General features: G+C 35.1%; 2 protein-coding genes across 4 annotated transcripts; both read left to right on the plus strand.

Moving 5' to 3' along the window:
* Window positions 1-14: 14 nt before the first annotated feature.
* On the plus strand, window positions 15-10,063 carry LOC121379931 (cleavage and polyadenylation specificity factor subunit 4-like). 2 transcript variants are annotated; one of them, XM_041508621.1, is made up of 7 exons: window positions 15-196; window positions 4,061-4,264; window positions 4,844-4,939; window positions 5,540-5,633; window positions 6,598-6,739; window positions 7,670-7,744; window positions 8,851-10,063. In XM_041508621.1, the coding sequence occupies exons 1-7, from the start codon at window positions 94-96 to the stop codon at window positions 8,926-8,928; spliced, it is 792 nt and encodes a 263-aa protein (XP_041364555.1). In that variant the 5' UTR covers window positions 15-93; the 3' UTR covers window positions 8,929-10,063. The 2 variants fall into 2 exon arrangements, with proteins under 2 accessions (XP_041364555.1, XP_041364556.1); XM_041508622.1 differs by lacking the exon at window positions 15-196 and adding an exon at window positions 977-1,247.
* Window positions 10,064-15,262: 5,199 nt separating this feature from the next.
* Window positions 15,263-24,526, plus strand: LOC121379929 (probable isoprenylcysteine alpha-carbonyl methylesterase ICME). 2 transcript variants are annotated; one of them, XM_041508618.1, is made up of 7 exons: window positions 15,263-15,367; window positions 17,452-17,714; window positions 18,156-18,362; window positions 20,489-20,572; window positions 20,939-21,575; window positions 22,182-22,338; window positions 23,055-24,526. In XM_041508618.1, exons 2-7 carry the CDS (start codon window positions 17,457-17,459, stop codon window positions 23,278-23,280), a joined length of 1,569 nt encoding a protein of 522 aa, XP_041364552.1. In that variant the 5' UTR covers window positions 15,263-15,367; window positions 17,452-17,456; the 3' UTR covers window positions 23,281-24,526. The 2 variants fall into 2 exon arrangements, with proteins under 2 accessions (XP_041364552.1, XP_041364551.1); XM_041508617.1 differs by lacking the exon at window positions 15,263-15,367 and adding an exon at window positions 16,147-16,232.
* Window positions 24,527-26,033: the final 1,507 nt, after the last annotated feature.

Raw genomic sequence — 26,033 nt, forward strand, 5'->3', positions numbered from 1 at the left:
TTTACTACTTCCGGAATATTATTGGCACTAATTTTAGTTGTTATTTTTTGTTTTTGTTTCTTTGCAATAAGATCCAAATATATATTTGTCAAAATGCAGGAATTAGTGGCACCAGTTAATCACATTAAGTTTGATATTGAACTCGCTTTAGAACAACAGTTGGGTTCACAGCCATTGCCCTTCCCAGGAATGGACAGTAAGTTTTCAGTCATCTGAGACTGATTCTGAACCATAGGTAGCCACAATTTTGGCACAAACAGAAACCACTAGTACAAATACTATAGTTACATATTTAAAGAGTACTCTCTATTATATAAATTAAGTATAACATATCTGACACTATTGTTTGGGGATACCTCTGTTCTGATGGGATGGGAACTCTATTTACTGCCCATATCCACAGAGGTTCAGGCACGCCCACCTCGGATTTAGCCTCTGACTTCGCCAGTGACCAATTCTGGGGCGGGAGGGGGGTGAGGGAAGTGGGAGTGGAAAGTGTGCAGGGAGCAATTTAAAAACGTGGTAAAACCACTTAAAAAAGAAAATAAATAGGGGGCTTACACTTATATTATTATTATTCTAAGTTAATAAATTTTGAGCACCAATTTAAAATATACCTAGTCATGTTATGTAGTTATATTTGTTAATTAGTAGGTGCAATACATTTTTCAATCAGGCTGGTCTAAAAGTCTAGTATAATAAAAACAATTAATAATAAAATATTAACTCATAATATAACATTATAATTACTTTTAACCTTAAGCCCTGGAGGACAAAGGATTCGCAAAGGGAGGAGCGTCGCGCCCAATCCGTTTCGCATTCCAACATCCGGTTAGCCCAGTTCGTCTGATCCGGATTTCCATGGGGCGGAGGTTCCGGGGGAGGGAGGCCTCCTACCAGGCAAACTACGGCCCAAACCGCCTACGCCCTATCGCACTCAAACAAGCACCCTACCACAGCGTCTCTCCCCCCCCCCCCCATCCCGCCCACCCCCAGGTTATCCATGTAGCACATTCGGGCATAATTTAGAATGAAGATGGTATAGGGGAAGGAATGATGGGATAGGAATGATGATGATATGAAAGCCCGCCAGGCGTCGTCTGGAGTGGTTGTGAAACATATTGTTGGTGTTGAGTGGTGATCCGAGAGGTGTCCTCGTCGAGTTCCTCAAGCATTCGTGAGCTCTACACCCGTGAGGGTGCACCACCTATACGGATGACCCTCTGTTCTGAACATGCCGTTACATGGTGACTGTCAATAAATAGTATCTGCGAGTCAATTAACCTTGAACCAGCCTTTTAACAGGAATGATTTCTGCACACGCGCATTGTAATGTATGATTGATTTAATAAAATAAAGAAAGACTTTCGAACATTCCAGCATGCATGCTAATACTATCACTGACCTTGAGCCTAAGCCTGAATAAACTGAATGCTGTAACGTTTGGAAGTCTTGCCTAAAAGAATTTTTTACCTTGTTCACTTTGTCAAAATCAAGCAACAAATGTTAATATCAATGCCATTTTCTTTTGTGAAGATATTAATGCATACATGTTGTAGTCTTAATGTTGACATTCTTCAACTACTCATGTAAACCAGGCTATTATTTTTCAAGAGTGATGCATGTCACGTGACATCACAGAAACTCTTATGCTATGAAGCTGCAAAGCAGACGAGACTGACAATGACAGCGGTGTGAAACTGTTTTTTATTTAGGTTTGTTTAATATTACATGCCATTTAATATAGTGCGCACAGTGCAAAATGATGGTTGTGTATACATACATTTCTCTATGTATACAAATATTTTGAATGTCTACTTGTTTTTTGACTTATTTGTGCACTTTGTTTTGGGGAAGGTTTTCTTAATTCAACAAAAGTATTTTGATGTTAGGGTTCAATCTTATGTAGATTTCTCAAAAACAAGTCAAACGTAAATAGACTGGTTTATGGGGTAGCTTGGTTCACGTTTTTTCACGATACGAGTACCCTGCGTTCAAGAGCTAGACGGATATTTGGACAGTTATAATTCAAGCTCTAATACAAGAGTAATTCCATGTTTGACAGATATTCATTACTTTGATAATTTTCAAGTTCACTGATAACAAAGATTTGACATTGATCGCCAATATATACACTAAAGAAAGAATCCTGACAGAACCCCTCATTCAGCAATTGCTACAATGTTTTGATTAAATACAATACAATTATACAAACAAAAATATTACACTTCACAACATGTTTAGTTATACATAGGGGCGTGATGATTAATCGTGGTTCCCAATATTAGGTCCAGTTTGATACACAGTTTTCAGTTTGCATGTTGTGATTATTTTAGACTTTTTTGTTTTTCGTAAATGGTATGTCAACATCTCTGTAGCTTCCATCGTTGGGTATTCCAATAATGCGGTAATGCATTTTAGACAATTATAATGCTTGATTTCATTGCATGTGACCCAACATGCTATCATGGTGTGGTAATATGGTAGTTTGTTTTTTAGTCAAGATATACATGTCATTTTTTCCAGTCATTTTTTATTTTTTTGGTGATTAGTTTATTTTTAGTTATTTTACAAGTGAAAATTAAAAATAAAGTTTGTTGCTCTTAAAATAGTTTATTATTAAAATATATGTGTGGAAAGTATCATGAATACATCGAACTGAATGAAATATCGAAAATTAAGTCATAAAACATAAAACAAAAATAATTATCTCATGTATGTATATTAAAATTTTAAAATGCTGTTAACACAAAATAACAAAAACTAACTTTTGTTTGTCCTGTAATGTTATTTAAAGGAATGCTAAAGCAAGGCTTTTGGACTGGTGTGCATATTCAACGATACATAATGCACATTATTGCTTAATATCAACAAGTATAATCGTATAGTTAATTAATAAAACGGGTTAAATGTGACGGCTATTATATATAACGGGCGCAGCCATTTTGTACCATCCCAGTGAATACGCCCTCTGGCGAGCTGGTGGTTACATAATACCTATCGTGTCACGTCGGGAATTACTCTTCGAACTGAAAAAACTAAACATACCTGATTTTTGCGGATGCATCGCAATGCTCTGTAATAATAATCATCCCAGTAACACAGCAACGTGTATATGTGGTTTATTTTTCAATACAAAATAAACCAACATTGTCAAAGTGTTGAAATAACTGAATTATATTTTGTATATAAATTAACCCACGTACTGAAACTGAGTGTTTTCTTGGTTAATTGGTCTTTTCTTTTCTTTCCATGGCCTGTACCTGTGGTTCTTGATTGGCAGGTGTATATTTAGACAGTCCCTAGTCACTGTGTCTAGACACTAAAAAGATGTGCCTCTTTCATTAAGATCACAGGGTATTGTGTGATAACCTCAAATCGTAATGGACTTTACCAGCTTTATTACTGTAAGTAATTCTGTAAAACCCTTGATTAAGTAGACTTTCCCATCTAAAATAACAAAACTGACCAATTACGTAGTCCCAGAGAAAAGAGAATTATCACTTGGGTATCGTGAGTGGTCGTTTTTGCTCGAACATATCCTACCAATAGGCCTAATAATATGCATTTTTTCTTTGGATTTTTTAAAAGAAAAAAATACTATACCTCCATTTCGTTATATTGATGCAAATTGAAATATATTTAGTTAAATAGTTTATTATACTATCAAGTCATTTATGTTGTATTACAAGTCAGGTTGATGAAAGCAAAGCGCCTTGTCGTAAATTAGAGCATTTGTTTACACAGTGCATAATAGAGAAGTTGGACCTGAGTTGACATCACTTCGCCCCAAGCTATACCACCGGATGTCACAAAAGCGAAACAAAATGGCTGCCCCCAGTTAGCAGGAATAATCATGGTCTTTTATTAATTCTAAAATTACGCGTTTTTCATTTGTTAAAGTGTCAGTATGTGTTGGTGGGCTGGGTATGCATCTTTCCAACACATAAGGCTCTTGTTGGAGTTTAGTCTACCTTTAAAGTGAGATATGATTTTTTTTTTTTTTTTTTATCATTAGGCTAATGTCATTAAACAGACACTAATTTTTTCTCTTTTCCAGAATCTGGTGCTGCAACCTGCACATTCTATTTACATTCGATATGCAACAAGGGCTCAGCGTGTCCATTCCGACACGTGCGTGGGGACAGAACTGTTGTGTGTAAACATTGGCTCAGAGGCTTGTGTAAGAAGGGAGATGACTGTGAATTCTTGCACGAGTATGACATGTCAAAGATGCCCGAATGTTACTTCTATTCCAAATTCGGTATGTTTTTCTTAGTCTTTTCACATTTCTGTGGATATGTTACAGTGTATTTAGAATTTGTTAGAAGAATGTCTCTGTCTTTGGATTTTATACACAGGCCTCCTGAGTAGATTTTATACACAGGCCTCCTGAGTAGATTTTATACACAGGCCTCCTGAGTACTGAGTATTGGCATAAACCATTTGTGGGTTATGCAAAAACAAATTCAAGTAACCCATTTTGTTTTTGCTATCATGACTCTGTAAATGATGCCGTAAAGTTAATGCATGAACGAAAAATGACTTATAATGCAAAAATAAACTTACAGTATATTATGATGCTTATATGTATATTGGCAGAGTTTCTGCCAAAGGGTAATCCCAAACATTTTGCAGATTATTTTTTTTTTAAGTTAACCTTTTGACAAAATTAATTACTCTTATCATTACTGTATGATTTTCTTAACCCTAACCCTAAACATAACCCTTTTTTTTCTGGGGGAGGCCTCCAGTTCCATAGGGCCATACCCAAAAATTTCTTTCTGGCAGAAACACTGATTGGTATTGTAAAATTTAAAAAAATATTTTTTACAAATTGCAGGTATATGCAGTAATAAGGAATGTCCATTTTTGCATATTGATCCTGAAAAAAAAATTAAAGACTGTCCATGGTATGACAGGGGCTTTTGTAGACATGGTAAGTTTAATTCTTTCAGTAAATTTTTAATGTGATACTGATAGATTGAATGTATGTTTATTGACACCCCAGCACATAGAATGTATCATCTATTAAATGTCAATTAATAGTTCACAGAGTGCTGGAATATCATACATGTGTTTGTTCGTTCGTTCATTTATCTATCCATTCATCCATCCATCCTTCTGTTTTTGTTAAGATAATCAGCCGATCATCAATTTTATAAAAATGCATATTTTTCCATCATAAACCTTCCATCAGATGTAATTGTTCTGTTTTATCCTCTCCTTTTTTATCTCTCCATGTTTGATAGCCGATGATTATTAAATCTGTATGCTCTAGTGGTGTCGTTAAACAAAACAAATTATTAATTAATATTTCTCAATAAAAAATTTGGACTGTAACATTTTATACATAAAAAAGTTTTCAGTAATGATGCAATAATTTGAGAGCTAGTTAAATTTGATTAAGGCCAGTGCAATTAGTTTCAACTGGCCCTGCTTGCCACTACAATATTTAGCTAAGTTTCAACCATGCACTCATTCATTCATCCATTCACAAAGAAGTTGGCTTACTAACATTGTGACTTTTTTTTCTCAGGCCCAAACTGCAAAAACCGACATGTGCGACGAGTTATCTGTCAGTGCTTTCTTAATGGCTTCTGTATAGAAGGGCCTGACTGTGCATTTAAACAGTAAGTCTGTAATCAGTGCAAAATAGAATTTTATATTTAATTAAATTTTTAGGAGATGGTTCATGCCAAACGGATTGTTCTGAATATATTGGCAATAATACCAAACTATGTTGTGTGAAATAGGTGTAATTCCGTATTTGTGAAAATAAAAAAAGATAAATATCACAATAGGATTAAAGATTAGCTAATTAATTATTTGTTTCCTTTTCACATCCATGTCATTTCTTCCCACTCTACCAGAGCAGTTTTTCAACTTCTTTTGTTGTCTAACTCTTTGTTTCTTCAGCTGTAGTAGTTGTTTGTTTATTGGTGCCATGATCCATTCCATACACATGCACTGGCATAGCCAGCATTTTATATTGGGGGTGGGTGGCAATCCATATTGGGATGGGCCAACCCACACTATGTATGTATGTATGTATGTATGATTTTATAAAATTTAATAGTTTTAAAATTAAAAGGTTTGATAATAGGGTGTGTGTTTGTGTGTGGCACCCCACCCCCATTGCTACACCACTGTACACATGTAGCTGCCATCCTCTCCCTATCATTTTTTGTTGTTGTCTTAGTATGACCTCTATGAGTGTGGGACCTAGAGCAGTAAAGCATTTGCCTATTGTACATGTGTCTACGGGTGAATTCCCCTCAGAGAATCTATTCTCTGATTGGAGTTTTTGTCATATCAGTCAGTGTTGTGTTATGTGCTGTCCTCAGTGTTATATGCCTGTCAGAAACTGGTTGTAATGGATCCCTTACAACTAAAGTAAAATGTGGTGGTTTTCCTTGGACAGCATATAACAGTGACAAAACTTTCAACCTCCTGTAGACAATGGTTAATAAATCAATGTGCTCCAGTGGTGTTATTAATTAAACAAATACATTTTTATTACTACGTCTAGTTTTTTAACATTTTGGTTATAATTAAAGGAGTTTTGATGGGCAGATGACAATCTTATATTCACAGTCCCAAGCATGATCTTCCAACACCCGATCCATTGGAACGTCTACGGAAAGCTTCCATTGTTTGTCACTTCTGTGGAGAATCAGGTCACAAGGCCATTCATTGTCATAAGATGCCGGCCGATATGAAAGCAGAAACACAAGAGGTCAGTGTGAAAACTGTCAGTACGGTTACTAACTAAGGGAAATAATCCTATTCCAAATTAACCAAAACTCATGATAATGAAGATGTTTAATGATAGGAACCTTGCAAGCATAGGTGTACATGTTCCCATTTTTGCTTTGGGGCAGCGTGATTTTTACCTGAATTAAGCAAAAATGCCCTAATCAGAATAATAATATTTATTCATATTAGTATTACTACCAAACAGATACATAGGGTTGGAAATGAATCACCAAGCATTTTTACATGGATTACTAATATTGTGTGTATAGGAAGAAGAAGGAAATGTTTTATTTAACGATGCACTCAACACATTTTATTTATGGTTATATAGCGTCAGATTGTGAGTATAATGACGGAAAATGCATGGTAAATGTTTTTTAGGCCAGGTCATTTTGCTCAAATGTCTTCATTGTTTTTGCCCGAAAGCAAAAATTTGTCCAGCACTTGGGGTGAGGGTGGGGTGAGGTCAGGAGATCCCTCTCACTCCCTTCCCTTTATACGCTTATGCCTGCAAGTGAATGTTTACACAGTGAAATACAAAAACATTTGATATTGTTGGGATCTTACATCTTTTAACATTTATTTTATGAATGTGAATATATTTATATAATTAAAGTCCAATTTAAAATAATTAAAATTGTTAATCTATTATTAAACTTATTTTGTACCGGATTTGCATTCCACATGAAATGAGGAATAAGTTTAGCTAAGGTTCTCGGTCATAATAGGAGGAATTATCAGCAGAAGAGGAGCAATCAACACAGAAAACATACATGAATCTTTAAAAATTGTCACTGAAACTGAAAGACAGATTGTTTAAAATGTTATTTGTGGGTCTGTATGACTGTAATTGTACTACCAGTATGTAATATAATTGTGTGTAATTATTTATATTGTTTATTGCTTTTAGCACAACCGAGACACATGGACATCCAGACTTATTGATGATGACCGGCGTCCCATTCAAGAAGTTACCTGTTATAAGGTGGGTAGTGTTTTCCCTAGCTTGTTACTTTTAGCATGGTGTGGCACCATACCTTAATAGTCTAGCACCATCTTGGCTTAACCTGTGCCATGCTGCACTGAGATTAAAAAAACCTTTTTCAATAATTAATTCTAAAATTGCCTTGATGAAACACTCAAAAAATGTATTATTAATTAATAAAAATATCTCTGTTATATATTTTGCCATTCATTTATTAAAGCAAGAACATTAATTGCATTTACGTCTATTTCAATTATGTTTTTTGTTTTTAATGCAAAAAAAAGTGCCCTGGAAATGGTGAAAATGCCTCCAAAGTGTTGTGTCTACCATGCCTTTCCAAATTTCTAGGGAAAACACTAGGTGGGTGTTACAAAGAACATACAGCAGTGGTACAATATACAGTGGTCCTTACACTGGAGAGGGGTTGAGAATTTTTGTGGGTGGTTTGGAGTAGTTTTGCTAAATGTAGGTTATGTAGATATAAATTGTAGGTTAATAAAATAAAGGTTTGATTATGTAGTCTAGTTACACTGAAAATCTGTATTGAAGCACCCCAAAAAAGTATAAAGTTTTCAAGTCCAGTTAATTTTTAATCAGACATCATTAATATAAAGTTTACATTATAACAAACCTTTCCGAGGAATATTAAGTAAAAAGGGGGGGAAAAGTAGTATACTGATGAAATAAGTTCATGGTTTAATATAACCTTTGATGTTATGCAAAATAAAAAAGGTATGTGTACAATGCAGAAGGAAGGAAATGTTTTATTTAACGACGCACTCAACACATTTTATTTACGGTTATATGGCGTCAGACATATGGTTACGGATGATACAGCCACTTCATGGGCTACTCCTTTCGATTAACAGCAAGGGATCTTTTATATGCACCATCCCACAGACAGGATAGTACATACCACGGCCTTTGTTACATCAGTTGTGGAGCACTGGCTGGAACGAGAAATAGCCCAATGGGCCCACCGATGGCGATTGATCCTAGAGCGACCACACATCAAGCAAACACTTTACCATTGGGCTACATCACGCCCTGTGTACAATGCAGAATGAAATCATTTTTATTTTTATTATATGCTTTTGTATTTTCAGTGTGGAGAAAAAGGCCACTATGCCAACAAATGTACAAAGGGTCATCTTGCTTTCCTTAGTGCCGGATTAGTGAAATGATACAGACTGGATGAATGTTTTGTACACCCAGACAATGAGTTATGTCGATGGTCATGACTGTTTGCTTTGGTGTCATTTTGTCAATATCCATTTGTTCACAAACAATGTTGAAGGCCAGCTACAGATCACTGATCAGTAAAGAAACAACAGTATTGCTTTGAGGCCTTTACAAAGGGTGGAGTGAAAGTCTTTCTACAGCATTTGTTACATGGAATACTGGATACTGAAAGCTAATAAGCTGAAGTGAAGAGTAGTTGGTTTGTCTGTATCAAAATTATGCATTTATGGAAGAGAATGGTTTCATTTAACATTTGACTGTCGACTGATTTGGTGTTTAATATGCTCAGGACTAAATGAGCAAAGTTAAGGGTTTGTGATGCCAAAATGTATTCTGTAGTTTTGTTGCCAAGCAGTGAATTTTGTGAGAAAAGTATAACTTCAAACAGATTCTGTTGTATTGACACTATCCAGTGAATACTATAGAGAAAATATATCTTCAAACAGATTCTGTTATATTGACACTATCCAGTGAATACTATAGAGAAAATATATCTTCAAACAGATTCTGTTATATTGACACTATCCAGTGAATACTGTAAGAGAAAGTATAATTTCAAACGGATTCTGTTGTATTGACACTATCCAGTGAATACTGTGAGAGAAAGTATATCTTCAAACAGATTCTGTTGTTTTGATTATATCCAATGCATGCTGTGAGAAAGAATAACTTTGAATACAAACACTTTTCATGGTTTATTGCTAACATCTGTGAAAAAAAATAAACAGCACACTAAATATAGCATCTCAGGGTAGTTAATATTATTAAAGTCCCAATCCCATTTTAGTATAATAATTCTAAATTGTCCATTCCTGTTCTTTCCGGACCAGACAACTAGCTATCCAGAGGCCGGGCCCGGGATAGACATGCACGAAACGTTAGTGGTATAGGGGCATGTTAAAAGGGTACTCTCTCCCTCTCAGGGTAGTCTAATGTAAGGTCTGTTTTGTCAGAGGGGATTTAAAGTCTTGATTCATTTGTGAAGATTTTATTCATTTGTTATGTGATTCAGTCTGTCATTCGGTATACCAATTGAAATATAATAAATGTTTGCATTTGTTATGTGAATAAAACTGATTCACTTTCTTGTTTTTCTTTAGTACATTTAATTGTGCATGCAGTCATTATATATTTATTATTTTCAGAAACTTGAATGTTGTGCATTATAAAATCCTGATTTATTATTATTCCACTACCAGTCCAACTGGAGGGGGATTATTGGTTTTGTCTGTCTGTTCGTCCATCTGCCTGTCCATTTCTCCCATATATAGTTGGGGGGGTTTTATTTCAGAATTCCTCAAGATATTTTGTGCATAGCTTTACAGATCAACTTTGACTTTCATTGGAATTGAGGGTGGGATGTAGCCCAGTGGTAAAGTGCTCACTTGATGCTCTCAGTCTGAGATTGATCCCCGTCGGTGGGCCCATTGGGCTATTTCTCGTTCCAGCCAGTGCACTATGACTGGTAAATACATCAACGGCTGTGGTATATGCTATCCTGTCTGTGGAATGGTGCATATAAAAGATCCCTTTCTACTAATGGGAAAAATGTAGCAGGTTTTCTCTCTAAGACTATATGTCAAAATGACCAAATGTTTGACATCCAACAGCTGATGATTGATGAATCAATGTGATCTAGTGGTGCCGTTAAACAAAACCCCTTTTTTTGTGATGGGAATTGGTTCATTTTTGACAGTTTACAGGGGACACTATTTTTAAAATGTTATGTACAACTAGAAGTCCGTTCACAATGTTTTTAGCTTAGGTAACCTATTATTAGGTTACATTTACATACCCAGTGAGTTACAATCGGCCTACAATCAAATGTCAAAAACTCAGTCCAGAATAGTATAGAATGCATGCATTTTTTCTTAATATTAGAATAAAGTTCTAGTGACCCTTGAGCTTACAAAGTTTAGTTTCTGAATATTAATTCACCATATAAATGGTGGTGCACATGGATCTAAAGTTGCATAACAGACACAAAAGAACAATTTGTTTAAAATATTGTACACTGGTTACAGCCCCTAAACATAAAACATGAACATGTGTGGGGCCTGATGGGGGATATTTACATGTATTGATTTAGCAGTACTCTTGGGATGCTTGTTTTTATTTAATTCTTCTTCAGCTATGGGACTTTAACATAAGATGACCAACATTAGTAAGTGTTTTGTTTGTATTTATAATTTGTTTTTGATTGTTGCTTTTTGTGTTAATAAATACTTGATTTTAAAAAAATAACCATGACTGTACATATTTTATTTATGAATAAAAAATTGCACATGGTTTGTTAAAGATACAAATGCCCTTCCCTCCCAACTCCATAACGTTTTGATATGCATTTGGTGATCCGCTTTCCCCTTAAAGCATTACTAATTGTTGAACAACCAGTCATTAAAATTAAAATCATGCAAGTTGTTCAGAATTATGTAATACTCTAATGGGAGGGGGTATCATGCGTTATAAAACATGGAGGAGGGGATGGGGTGTTTGGCCAGAGTTGCATAATGTTTTCAAAACTTTTAAAATAAATTAAATACAATCAGCTATGATCAATTTTTCTAGTAGCCTACAGATGGAATGGTGTTGACAAAAAAATGGTCAGATTTTGCATTACGCATTTGTTGACCAGCTAAGATAGTACAACAATAAAAACAACTGTTAACATTACCTCCCCCCGAAACCCCCAACAGATTCACAGCAATGGCTCTCAGACTAAAGGCGACGCTACACGATACGAGAATAGCTACTAGAATAGTCGATTGATAAGACAACATTACGACTTCATCAGTTGCTGTGCAATCGATTATTCTCGATCGTGGCTACCCTCGTACGAGTCGCTCTGCTGTACAGCATCGCCTCAAAGCAGAAGATATCCTAACACCCTTCTGTCTCATCTGAACTTTGAGATCTTACTACTACTGAGTGCTAATTATAATCAAACGAGCCTGGCTAGCACCAAATACTATTTTTACTAATAGCTGAAGATAAACAATATGCTGGATGATGTTGACGGTAATCAATTACTTTATACCGTCCAATCATATGACACATCTAAGAGGTAATTCTTGTAATGAGTGTGTTGACTGACCTGTAACCAGCATGTCAAGTGTGTGTGTAGGGGGTTCGACTCTGTATGAGATGGATGTATTGTGGAGGGCGTAGCCCGACGAGGCGCAACGCTTTTTGATTGGGAGGGGGTATGGGGATCCTTCACCAGAATTTTGGAATATTTCCCCCTCTTTAGCGCTAACCTGGCGTGTTTTCTGCTGCTTTCTAAGCAATTTTAAAATTACGCTTTTTGATTTCGTGAATAACATTTGTTAGATTCTACCCGTGAAATAACTGCAGCCATTTATACTCCATTCCACAAGGAACGCCTTTTTTCATACTACCAAATTTACTACCAGTTATTTATTTCTGAACAGACTATATTTTATTATTGTGGGGTTTTTTTTTGGGGGGGGGGGGGGGGGAGGGGGTATATCTATCTATGTAACTATATATAAAGAGAAAATAGTTTTATTTTTCTTCTTACGTCAAACCAAACAGAAATTATTTACAAAAACCCCACAAAAACAACAACAACAACACGTTTTGTAGGATGGAACGGACAAATGCCCCACGCTCTTCGGTTTCAGATTCACTTGAAATTTGTACTATATATGCCTCAGTCATCTACATAAATTATGGGCTCTGTATTCCAAGAATTTTAAAGGGACATTCCTGAGTTTGCTGCATTTTTTAAGATGTTGTCGACTTACAGAGACTTTTTAACGATTGTAATTACATATCAAATATATTTTTCTGCATAATATATTAGTGGCTATATATTAAACGTCTTTCTGATCGTTCTAATATTTGTACTAGATTAAATTTAATTTTATTTTCTAAAATATGTTTTTTTTCGTACGTACGAATTTATTTGAAGACAAAATCCAGTTTGGACTTCTTACAAATATTAAGACGACCAGAAACACATTGAATATACAGACACTGATATCCTAAACAAGAACACATATTTATTATGTAAGTTTAATCGTAAAAATATTTTATTAGTCGGAAACATCTTACAATGCAGCAAACTCAGGAATGTCCCTTTAAAAGAAATGATCATTTTGCAAACTAGTAGGTGCCAAATTTAACTCGAAAATTGCTGCCATCATTTATCGTTGTTTCAAGTCTCATTACCCGAGCAAATAATACATAAGAAATCTATACATTTTGTATAGGAATTAAATATAAATGTCTAATATATAGCAGACTGGCAGTTTTCATTAGTCAAACTGAATACCTAGAGACAACTGAAACATCTTTAAAATTCCATTTATTTTACAAAAACACTTGTATCCATTAGACCTACATACATTTAACTTTTTTCTTTCTAAATAAATCTTAAATATTACAACTATGTGATGATTAATTATGGAACAACATCCTTCTGAAACTAGAAGCATCGTTTTGAAAAAAACCTTGAAAACAATGTGGGTAGATTGTTAAAATCCCGAAACCTGTCTCATGTGTGTTGTTCGTGTGTACCAAATTTCATTATCCATATAGAAGTCTTTTTAGAAAATTTATTTTTTAATTATACAGAGTTTAGCACTGACAAAGCATCGAGGTGAACTTGACAGAGAAACAAACAAAACATAAATAAATGTGTGTAATATCGAATGTAAAACAATGTTTTTGGTGTCTAAAAAAATTGGTTGCTCGTAACATAAAATGGGGAATTCTTCAATTGTCAAAGTATCCAGTGTACCTACTAAATACTACTAGTTTCATGTTTTTATGTACATTATGGGACTTGAAATATAGCACGGACACGATAACGGTTAGCAAAATGACCATTTCTCTAAACACTACTTGGAATACAGGCCTATGTGGACTTTTGGAATATTTGATACAAATTCCAAGTGAATCTGAGACTGAAGTGTGTGGGCGACCTTAAATATTTCAGATGGATTTACCTTATTAATGTTATTCTGACATACTAGATGTCATAACTGTCCTTTTATATGGATATTTCGTATTATTTTTCCACTTGGAGCGGAACTCTCTTTTGTGCAGGTGGGTGGGGTGGTGTCGTCCGATCCACCCCAACCCCACCCCCTAGTTATGGGCCAGTTTAATATTGGTCTTCGAAGGAGTAACTCAGTAGAACATTCGCCTGAGATACATGGGTCGTATGACCGAACCCTCTTTGTGGACTCATTCTTTGACAAAAAGCAACACCCCCCTCCCCCACCAACCCCCCCCCAAAAAAAAAATAAACCCAACCCCAACCAACCCAAAAACCTAACAAACAAAATATTTAACCATCAAAACTACACGGAAAATTCGAGTAAAATAGCTCATTCTCAATTTAAGTTCATCTGCAAACTAAAAATTTTTATATTACCGTTGATATCATCACCCACCCATGTACTTCACAACCGTATGTTGCGGATATCACTCATAGACAAATGGCTTCGTCTCTTAATTTTTTTTCTCTAATCAGCAATGTTCTTTGATCTGTGCCTTTGGAATGAAGTTGAAACATATCGTTTACAGCTTTACCATTTTATTACATTTTATGATTGAAACATCCCCGGACATATGCACTATGCATGCAGCGTTTGACATTTTATGTACAATTTATGTATGATCTAGCTACGTCGAGCGCTCACCTGAATTGCTTGAGTTGAAGGATCGGATCCCCTCGTGAAATCTATTATCTTATTATTTTCTCCATCCAACCAGTGCTCCACGACTGGTATATCAAAGGCCGTGGTATGTCCGTCCTATCTGTGGGAATATGCATACAAAACAACAACAACAACAAACAATAAACACCCCCCCAACCCCCCCCCCCCCCAAAAAAAAAACACCAAACAAACCCCAAACAAACCATAAAGAAACCCACAAACCAATCTTGTTGCTAATAAACAAAAGTAACGGGAACCATATAATTTCCCCCGATTACGTGTTACAATGACCAAATGTTTGACACCCAAAATATAGTCGCTCATAAGTAAACAATGTACTCCAGGACCAGTGGTATCTTTAAACAAAACTATTTTTTTGAAACTATCACCGAATTACAACGGGCCGTTACTCACTTGAATAAGCATGAATCATGTACTATAATCATTAAAAATCAACAGATTCTGTTTTCTTTTCTTTTTTTGTTTTAAACAGAAAGTATAAAATATCGTTTTGTCATAAAAATTAAGAAACTGATTTCATTTCATTTCATAGTGGAGCTTCTTTAATATTGGCTTGATGGTACGATTAACTACAAAAACAAAATGTCTGCGTACATGATCATTGTGACAATATACAATTTTGATATTTTGAGTTAATTAATTTTATGCATCATTTTGCTTGTTTTGATGTGTAAGTATTTTAATTTCCAAAGGAAATAAATAAATATTATTGAGATTGTTGTTTTGCATTGTTAGCAGTGTAAGTTCGTACCACTTAAGAGTTTCAAAAACAATTTAAAAATATGTTCGACATGTCACGTTTTGTCTGTCGCTCTGTGATAATTAAATTGGCACCAGGAACACTTGTTTGTTCTTTTTTGTCTTTAAAATGTACATATTTTTTTACCATGATAAGGGAATATTTGACAATAAATATGTTTGACCTCTTCCCCACCACGATTAAGCTGTTAAAATCAGCATAGTTAAAGGCATAGAGTCGGTATCATAGATCCTAGTTTCAGCCCGTGAAAATGGAAACTAAGTTTAGTTAATCGACAAACCTGAAAGACACATTTGGATAATGTTATAACAGAGAAAACTAAAAGTCAGCAATGTTTAACTGTTTAAACTGGGAAATAGCTAAAGCTTGTCTCCTAACAATTACTTCTCGGACGAATGTGCATTTTTAGAATTATGAAAATTGCATTTTGGGACATTTCAAAATCCTGGATGACCAGAATCATTTAAGATGTACAGAAATGAATATTCTAAATAATAAAATATAAGTACTTCTAATTTAAATGATCAAAAACAGCTTTAATAATAATAGTAAAAAATATGTCGTAGTGTTTAAAAACAAGGGTCTGTCACTTTAACATTTGACTAATGGCAACATCTCATTCAGTAATGGTAATTAGGAAACATCTAAATGAAAGTGTGATTTCCACTGGAATTATTCCTTTGTTTCAGAATTATATAATCAATGAATCGACCATTTGACTCATGCTTACATCTATTGATGGTTCAAGTACGACTGTCTTTGGCAAATTCTACATGTATGTACTGATATAGTGTACTAATACATGTATTGTATATTATCACTACAAGTTTTATACAAATTATAGAGGTCTAATAATCTATATTAAAGTTGATTAGCTTGATTGTCCCTGGGCCTCTGAAAATTGCAAGAATGGTAGTTTCATTCATGAGTTGCTTGTGCACGTCAACCCATTTTATTTGGGCATTAAATTTAAGTCATCATTTTAATTTACACATGGTGATGATGGGTTTTAAAGCAAAAACGAAATGAGTGACCTGAATTTGTTTTGCTTAACTCGTTAATGATTTTTGCAGATTTTGAATTCTCACAAGCTTGATATCCTCTAACCCTGTAGTTTTTTTTACATACATCTGTTTATTTTGGGTCAGGGCTAAAAAGTACTCAAGAGTTATGTTCTATCGAAAACAAAATAAAATTTAACAACCAAATGGTCGCCAAGTACAGTTTGTTAAATACAATGTACCTGTATATACATTTTCTTAAATCTGATGCTACAAACCTTCAGTTTGATCCTTTTTTCAAGTTTACTTATAACATTAAACCAGCATGGTAGTGACAGATGCTATTACAAATTCTACAAGAAGAAACCCAACACCCTTATCCAAAATTCACTCAGAGTTTTGGGTTTCTTGTTGTAGTGTTTATACTTGTCAGAAACGTACACTTTTATTTTTATTAGTTAACTCCAAAATGATACAATTAAAAGTACGTGGCATCAAATTAAGAAATTATGTGTATTGAGCACTAAGAACACTTCAGCCCTGACCTAAACAGAACAGGACACTCAAGCTATAACTAGTGTACAAGTATGTTGATGGGAAATTGCCCGTGCACTTCAGCCCTGGCCTAAACAGAACAGGACACTAGTATACAAGGATGTTGATGGGAAATTGCCTGTGTATTGTGGATACATCTAGATGAACAACATCTCAAAATCTTTGCTGAAAATCTGTCTTCTGGTTTAATGTAATAATCAGATTATTGCAAACATTGGCCAATTAAAAAATGATATTTTTACATACATTCATGTACATGTACATGTATCTTTGGATAAAAAATTATTATTTTATTTTACAAATTATGTATACATAATATAGGTGATAAAAGGTTTACATGTAACAACTGAGTAACAGTCTGTCAAAAAGTGATTACAAATATGTGTGTAAAATCCCTACATGTTGATAATACAATTTAATTTTTTTTGTTTGTTACAGAAGCCATGCTAGGCAGTGTGTTTAAAGGCTTAGCCTTACTGGCATCCACTGTTATAGCTGTTCCGTACACGGTTGCGCTACTCTGCAATGTTCTCTATGGATGGCCCCAGGTTCGGGGCAAGTACAGAAGAGCTTTTCACCCTAAGAAAGTGTTTGCTCTCAACTACTCAGTGGTACAAAAGTTAACCTTGCTGAGGTTTTTCTGTCTTTATTGGAAGTGGAAGTATTTCTACACTAATGCACGAAGATCTGAGCTTATAAAGGTTCGTAACTTAAAATTTTATTTATGCAAATGAATGTCATTTGTGGTACATGCTTGTGCTGTCCTGTCTATGGAAAAGAACATTAAACATAGTCCTTGCTACTATATTATAGGCTTAGTGTATGTGTCTTCATATCACTGTCTTGATTAAGTATGAGAATAATCATATATTACACATAGTTTAAAAATGTGCTGAAATATAGTTATACAAAGATTCTTTTAATATATAACTGGGACCTAATTCACTAAACTCTTGCAACTTTGCGATCTCGCAGTGCAATGCAAAAAGACTTGCAAAGAGGATGCTTTGTTGTCTAACAGAACCTAAGAGACCTTTGTGAATTAGGTCCCTGATTAGCTAAATTTCTGGTTGACTTGCTTATAAATCTGCTTCAGATTAATTACTCAAAACACTACGGTATGTTATGTTTTTATTTTCCAGGATGTGCCATATGGACGAAATTACCGCACCCTGGATATTTACTCTTCCCAGCTTGGTGTGTCATCGGAGCTGAAGCCTGTGGTGATCTTTGTTTACGGTGGAGCCTGGGGATCGGGTGACAAGCACGTCTACTGTCTTCTATGTAGTCAGCTATCACATCGACTCGGGGCGGTCGTCTGCTGCCCAAACTACTCCCTGTATCCACAGGTTTGGTTTCCATTTTATTTCTTAGTCCCCTACTACAGAGCTTGAACGTACTGACGGCAGTTGCCATCGTTGTGATATAAATTGCTGTAGCCAGAGAGCATCACCAATGGCACAATAGTGCCGTTGGTCAAGCTCTTCCACAGTGGCAAAATGTATACACCTAGTGTACATTATCTGCCAGTATTTAACATTTACATATTTGAAATACGTCTGTGTACAGCAAAAAAAACTTTTAGTCATGTTTATTTGTTTCAAAAGTCACTTTAAAAAAAATTGCCTTAGGCAAGCTCAAAATTGCTGTCGGTGGGCTGTTTCACCCATGGCAGTTCTTTTAAAAATTGCTGTGGGAGACAAATTCTTAAGTTCGAGCCCTGCTACTAGTCTTTCTCTCTGTCTGTCCATCTGTCCATCTGTCCCACATATAATTTTCTGGATGCCTCAAGATATTCAGCTGAACTGTTTTCTATAGCCTTATCATGTACTGTTACAGATCAAGTTTAACTTTCATGGCGATTTACCCATTTTTAACAGACACCAGGGCTTTAGATCTCACTAATTATAGTACAACGGGGACTTTTGAGTGCAGGAAGGTCGATATAGTTCATTACTTTCATTAATATCTGCTGTAGAGTTGTCAATATTCAGAACTTCATTTCAAGTTATTTTAATTTAATTAGACTTAACATTTCGTTTTTTTTTAGATTAAATATTTTTAGGTCAGCATGTTTATACTTAATTTGGGTGTGACTATTTTGGGTGTGACTAATTTGGGTGTGACTAATTTGGGTTTATTTTGGGTGTGACTAATTTGGGTGTGACTAATTTGGGTGTGACTATTTTGGGTGTGACTATTTTGGGTGTGACTAATTTGGGTGTGACTATTTTGGGTGTGACTAATTTGGGTGTGACTATTTTGGGTGTGACTAATTTGGGTGTGACTATTTTGGGTGTGACTAATTTGGGTGTGACTAATTTGGGTGTGACTATTTTGGGTGTGACTAATTTGGGTGTGACTAATTTGGGTGTGACTATTTTGGGTGTGACTAATTTGGGTGTGACTAATTTGGGTGTGACTAATTTGGGTGTGACTATTTTGGGTGTGACTAATTTGGGTATATGTATTTTGGGTGCAATGTTTATCGCCTTGACTTTGATGCAATCTAAAGCCCTGCAGAATTATGGCACTTGAATTTAGGAGGTATGGACATTTGTTGGACTCGGTTGGGGATATGTATTGCTGTAGCAGTACTCTCTGAATGCTTGTTCAGTTACATTTGTAAGCTATGCCACCCATGCCTAACAGTAGTTTTCTGCAACTAGCCAGGTTATTTAGGCAACTAGATTTAGATAATAAATTTTAGGAAAACACACGTAAGATACTAAAACAATAACATAACATTCAGATATAACTTAATGGTACATGTTAAACTTGTTTTGTATATGGTAAATTAATAGTAAAAAACAACAACTAGCATATAAAGAAAATGGACTGATTACAAAAGTAATTGTGCTTGACACTACTACTGTACTAGATGATGGCCAACACACTATAGAACATTTCTAAAGCTTAGTGCTACAGCTGTTAACAAAAATGACACAATCCCTTCAGTTGTTAAACATTTTAATATGCCTGTCAGCTGCCTACCAATTCACAAAATGTAATTCCTATTAGCACAAGCAAACAAGTCAAGGGAATACAAAAAAACTAGGACTAGGGAACATTTACAACCCATAATTATGTCATGATGTTGTGTAGTGCTAATAGGTTTCCTTTTGTATTGTGTAGACTAAATATGGCAACCATATGTTAGATACCATATACCTTTAATTTAAAATGTGATGAGGTGTTGTTTAATAAATATTTTTTTCAGCATCCATTAAAATGTTTTGGACATCTGGTGAGTTTACCCTGCCACTGAAATTTTAAAAACCCTAACTAAAACTCCAAACAATTGGGGTTGGGTTGGAAATATCACCCAGGTTGAAATTTTTTGTTGAATCTCTAAAATTAATTTAATTTAAATAAAAGAAGAAGAAGAAGATTTTAGTACTATGACTTTTCCTATTAAATGGTTAAATGGCAAAGCTCTCGGTATAATTATACCCTTTTGTTTACTTACTTGTAGGGTTATGTGGATGACATGATCCAGGATGTTGTGGATTGTATCAGTTGGACTTACGAGAACATTGAGTCGTATGGAGGAGATAAGGTATTTGTTTCTTAGTAATCCAATAGCCGATGATTAATAAATAGCTCTAGTAGTGTTGCTGAAGAAAACCCTCAAAACTTTAACTTTTTTTCTGTAGACCAGGATTGCAATTACAATCTGTTGCATAACTGATAGCCATTCACTGTGGTGGTTTTACATAATTATATAATAATTTTTATATTTAATGAAAATAATCATATTGACGTACTTTCCTTTGTTTAACACCCAATAGCTGATGTGTATTTTTGTGCTGATGGCCACTGATTAAATAATATACTTAAGTATTGTTAAGCAAGCATTCGTTTATTTAAATTTGCATCTTCTCAACCGTCAATAAAATGAAAATGAATCTGCTTTGATTTGTAGGATAAGATAATACTGATTGGTCATTCAGCCGGTGCACATCTCTGTGCAATGTCCATTCTCGAACTGCTTCATGACGAACGAGTGCATAAGTCGGGCAAGGGCCGACACCTCCAGTTTGACGATCAACATTATGACGGGGTGAACAGCAACCACAACCAGGCAGACAGTTCTGCGTCTTCAGACTCGTTCGCGGTCGTTGGTGAAAACGGAGATGGTCAAAATCTCGAGGGAAGTAACTCTGGAAGCATGTTCGAGATTCTCAACGGACAGAACCGCAGCTTGTCGGCTAGCACGGAAACAAACTACTTTGAGAAGAGTGTAGAGGATTTCGGACTCAATGGAGGTGGGGACAGATTACTGGAAGAACAGAAATCTGCGACCGTTAGGCCGGCAGTTGCCAAAACAATTGAAGTTCAAGAACAAGGTCACAAGCCTGGTCCCGAACCTGATCCAGAACATGGTGGTCAAGGAGGTGGTCAAGGAGATGGTGAAGACCAAGGTCAGGGTGGTGGGGAAGGGGAGGAGGAAGAGGATGATACAGGGGATGACGATGATTCAGTGGTGACGGTGAAACCCAAGGACATAGAGCGACATCCCACCCTTGTTGACCTGTGCAAGTCAGTGAAGGCTTTCATTGGTAAGTAATTTGTCAAACGGATCTTGACCATGTCATTATGGTCTAGTCACATTCAATGAGCATAGCCCAGCAGCTGTAGCAGTTTAAAAATATTAATGGTCTCTCTTGTTTTTCATTCTTGGCACTGTACTGTAGGTTGTAAATATTTTGTAAGTTTTTTCCCACACGGTTATTAAGCTTTCATTAATGTATTGCCAAAAATAAAAATTGTGACACCTCATCCTTGTTGACCTGTGGAAGTCTGTGATGGCTTTCATTGGTAATGGATCTTGATGATAAAATTGTGGTCTATAGTTCTTCCCAGCCTCCATGAACAACATTTTAGCAACTGTAAAACATTTTAAATCCTACTAGTCTTAATTTTGTTCAGTCTTGGTACTGTACTATGAATTGAAAATATTTTTGTAAAAAAATATAAAAAATATTGGTTCTTAGAAAGAATTCTAGCCGACTAAGTGCTTAAAAATGTCATTGCTAAATAACTATTTCATCAACTCCAGTGGTATACTGGCAAAATGTGTCATTTTAAAAAATGAAATCATAACTTTCTTGACTTCTGTTTAGAACATTTCTTTAATTAAGTGTTAGTGACATGTCTTTCAACAGGTCTAGCTGGTGTGTATAAGATAGAAGACCATTACATACACGAGTCAGATCGAGGGATCGAGGACGTATCCAGTATGGCTCGGGCTATGTATGGGGAAGATCACTTCGACAGGTTTTCACCAACCGTCATCATAAAAAACCTTGCCAGAAGCATCAGGTAAATACACAAGTAGATCTTGTTTTACAGTAATGTCGGAGTTTTTTTTCCAGAGGTTAAAATGGGTTGAAATCCCTACTGTCTAGTTTTCTGAGAAAACAATCCATACAAAAACTGCTGTATTATTTTAGACAAGATAAAAAGTGGTTTAAAGGTTCCTGATTGCATATTGTCGTTGACATGCTACATTGAAACACAGGATTCAGAATTGAAGTCCATCAATAATTTATCATTAATGTCTATAAATCAAATGTATTGGTGATGGGTTTTTTTGTGATTATGAAAGTAAAAAAAAAAAAGCGCATAGAATTGTGAAGTTATGTACCTAAGAATTATAACTAAGAAGTTATGTATTAAGGATACTTCCTTTTAGAAACCCTGACAACATAGCCATTTAAAATATGGATATAAATTCAGAGATGGATTCAGTCTTTTCATCTGGAGAGGGGCCAGTTGAAATATTGGAATAGTATATCAAAGTACACTGTCATGCATTATAATATATATAAACAATCTATCCTAGACATATTACGCCTATATATATATGTCACAACATATTGATAAAAATTTCCTATTGCAAGTTTAATAAATTACAGTAAACAAACACTTTTTCATATACATAGCTTGAATTTTATGCATATTCCTTTAAACACGTTTAAAAGAAAAAGTTACTGATATCTGAAATATTAATATAGATATTGCACTCTTTTTGGCAGCCTTCCAAAGATTGTATTAGTCCATGGAACGGAAGATTACATCGTTCCACTGACATCAACCACAAAGTTTGCCGATGCGTTGAGCGACATACTTGCCGATGTGACGGTGCGCATTGTGCCCGGCTGTGACCACTACGAACTGTGTTTAGATTTGATGGATCCCGACAGAAAACACTTTGACTCTGTGATGGGCATCATCATGGAAACGGCCAATCACGTTGTTTGATAGACAAGTAAAAACTAAATCAAATTTAGATGTCTGTATATACATACATACGCACACACACACAGTAGCCAGTTTAGATGTCTGTATATACATGCTAGGGTGCAGTGACATTGTACATTGATGTGAGTATTTGTCTGAAAAATGTGCGATGGATGGATATTTCAGACTCTGGGTTCACACTAGAAACAGATTCAGTTTTAGCCACGTTACGAACATTTTTGTGTGAAAGTTTTTAAGACTTGGCCAGATTATGCAAAATATTCTTTTGCCATGTGTTTAGTTTTATCCATTCTGTATAAAAACTCAACGTTTCTTTTAGTGAGTCCTCCAAGACTAATTTGAAAAAAAAAAACCCAAAACCTAGAATTTTCTTTGTATGTTAGTACATTTTTAACGCCAAATAGAAATTCGATGTTATATGGTGTCACATGTAACGGATTACCGGTGTTATAGTTTTCACTCCTGTGTTGTTTGAGACTCAAAGTCAGATGCTTCTGGTTATACAACATTTAAGTTGTTTGCAAATTAATTTGTTTGCTAACTATGGCTGTTTATATATGTTGAGCTTTATTCAGAGTTTTTAAAACCGATTTTCTAACCAAGCAATTCCAAATGTGTGTTTATGTGGTAGTGTTGTGAACAGGGTGGAATTTTATCAACCATTGGTTATTGGTTCTGCATTAAGTAATCAACTTTGTGATCCAGCAGTGCAGTGTCAAAAAGACATTCAAATAAGATGGGATGTTTTGTAAAAGAACTTATGTCACCATATGGCTACTCTTTAATATGTATTTAAACAATACCTCTTGAAAGAAGTATTAAAACAAAACAATGGAATTTCATAAGTGATTGTTTACAAAACAGACTGTATATCTAGTGGTTATTATCTTTTTTTATTCACAACATCATGTATAGTTTGTTGATTATTTGGAAGGCAAAACTCTCTACTATTTTCCTTTCCAAATTTGATGTGCTCAAAAATTTGGTTTTACAGTCTTACTTTGTGTTCAGTCATAACTAAATGTGGAGATGCCTGTACAAAGATTTTTAGATGCATATTAGTTCTTGGTGTTAAAGGTACTGTGGGCAGCTTCTCCATGTACAAGAGAACATGAAAACACATGGGGGCGGGATTTAGCTCAGTCGGTTGAGTGCTCGCTTGATGTGCTTGCATCACAGGATCGAATCACCTTGGTGGATCCATTTAGCTGATTGTTTTTTTCTCTCATTCCAACCAGGCACTACAACTGGACAAAGGCCGTGGTATGTGCTTTCCTGTCTGTGGGGAAAGTGCATATAAAAGATCCCTTGCTTCATTAGGAAAAATGTAGCGGGTTTCCTCTGATGACTACGAGTCAGAATTACCAAATGTTTGACATCCAATAGCCGATGATTAATTAATCAATGTGCTCCAGTGGTGTCGTTAAATAAAACAAACAAAACATAACACCTGGATGATTTGCAGATCTCGCCATTTAAGGGGAGTTATCACTCTCGCTCCCCATCTCTCCCCAGAGACTTGTTCAAGACTAATGTTTAGCTCCCCTTTGCATGTGAATGGTATCAATATAGTAATATCTTAAATGGCTCCCCTCAATTTTGTTCACGGTGAGGTCTGGCTTTGAGCACAAAGATGTAATGTTATTAATAGTAAAAACTGTAATGGCCAATATTTTACAGGGGACAGTATTTCAAAATTTTAGGTAACCAGGCCCGTGCTTATAAACCTTAAAGTCTAGACTTTAGTAAAGTCCAGACTTTACGTCATGGCAGTGCCATTCAAATAGCATTACGTTAAAGTCTGGACTTATTAAAGTCTACACTTTAAGTTTTATAAGCACGGGCCCAGAATGTTATTTTTATGCCCACGCAACGGAGTGTTCAGTTACGTGAATTATATATATTTGTATAATCTGACATTCCAAATGTATTTTAAATTTACTGATTTTTTTAATTGAGATATTATTGTCATATTTAACTACTGATGTGCTATATACATCTAAAACTGTTTACAACTTTTAATTTTAGCATGTAACAGTTCACCACTTAACCAGTGTTTATGGTTTGAAAATATATTGTGAGCAATATATTGCTTGTATCAAACCATAACAACAGTCCACTAGGGCCTATTTCACTAAACAATGTAAGTTTACATCTGTTACTAGCAATTATATCAGTCATGCATTTACACGTTTAGCGTCTATTTCATGCAGAAAATTGCATCATTATGGAAGATGTAGCATTTAAAAAAAATTAAATAGGAAAGAAAATGAAATGTTTATTTCTAACTATATTTGTTGTACTGTAATTATAGTAATAAGAAATGTTTAAGTGCAAAACTTAGCTTACTACGATTTGCGAAATTGGGCCCTGGGTTTGGATGATTTTAAAGTTGCATAACCAACCTATGAAAAACGAAATACTGTGCCCCATGTTACACTGTGCACTAACTAGGGTCAGTGCCTTTGTTTGCAGTTATATTTTGGTCAAACCACGTTTTTACTGTGTATTTATGTTTTTACTATTTTATGGTATGGTAGAATTAATTTAATTAATGCAGTGATCACGTGGTGGTGTCATGAAACAAAACAAACTTTAATGTTCACTTTAACTTTGATCATGTGATGCTTAAAATTATTATGAGTGTAGAATGAACATTTTGTACACTATACTGTATTTATTTAATTTTTCTCATGTTAATTGAAAGTATGTTTTGCTTATGTGTTGATTGAAGTAGAAAGTTACTGTTTTAG

Source organism: Gigantopelta aegis, chromosome 8, assembly GCF_016097555.1.
Source record: "Gigantopelta aegis isolate Gae_Host chromosome 8, Gae_host_genome, whole genome shotgun sequence".
Taxonomy (NCBI): domain Eukaryota; kingdom Metazoa; phylum Mollusca; class Gastropoda; order Neomphalida; family Peltospiridae; genus Gigantopelta; species Gigantopelta aegis.

What these genes read in the sequence shown, in the direction of transcription:
- LOC121379931 (XM_041508621.1), top strand. Translation starts at nt 94, where the DNA reads ATGCAGGAATTAGTGGCACCAGTTAATCACATTAAGTTTGATATTGAA. An exon ending in TTACTTCTATTCCAAATTCG is followed by an intron (nt 4,265 to 4,843) that starts GTATGTTTTTCT and finishes TACAAATTGCAG; the next exon opens with GTATATGCAGTAATAAGGAA. An exon ending in AAGAAGTTACCTGTTATAAG is followed by an intron (nt 7,745 to 8,850) that starts GTGGGTAGTGTT and finishes TTGTATTTTCAG; the next exon opens with TGTGGAGAAAAAGGCCACTA.
- LOC121379929 (XM_041508618.1), top strand. Translation starts at nt 17,457, where the DNA reads ATGCTAGGCAGTGTGTTTAAAGGCTTAGCCTTACTGGCATCCACTGTT. An exon ending in GAAGATCTGAGCTTATAAAG is followed by an intron (nt 17,715 to 18,155) that starts GTTCGTAACTTA and finishes TTTATTTTCCAG; the next exon opens with GATGTGCCATATGGACGAAA. An exon ending in ACTACTCCCTGTATCCACAG is followed by an intron (nt 18,363 to 20,488) that starts GTTTGGTTTCCA and finishes ACTTACTTGTAG; the next exon opens with GGTTATGTGGATGACATGAT.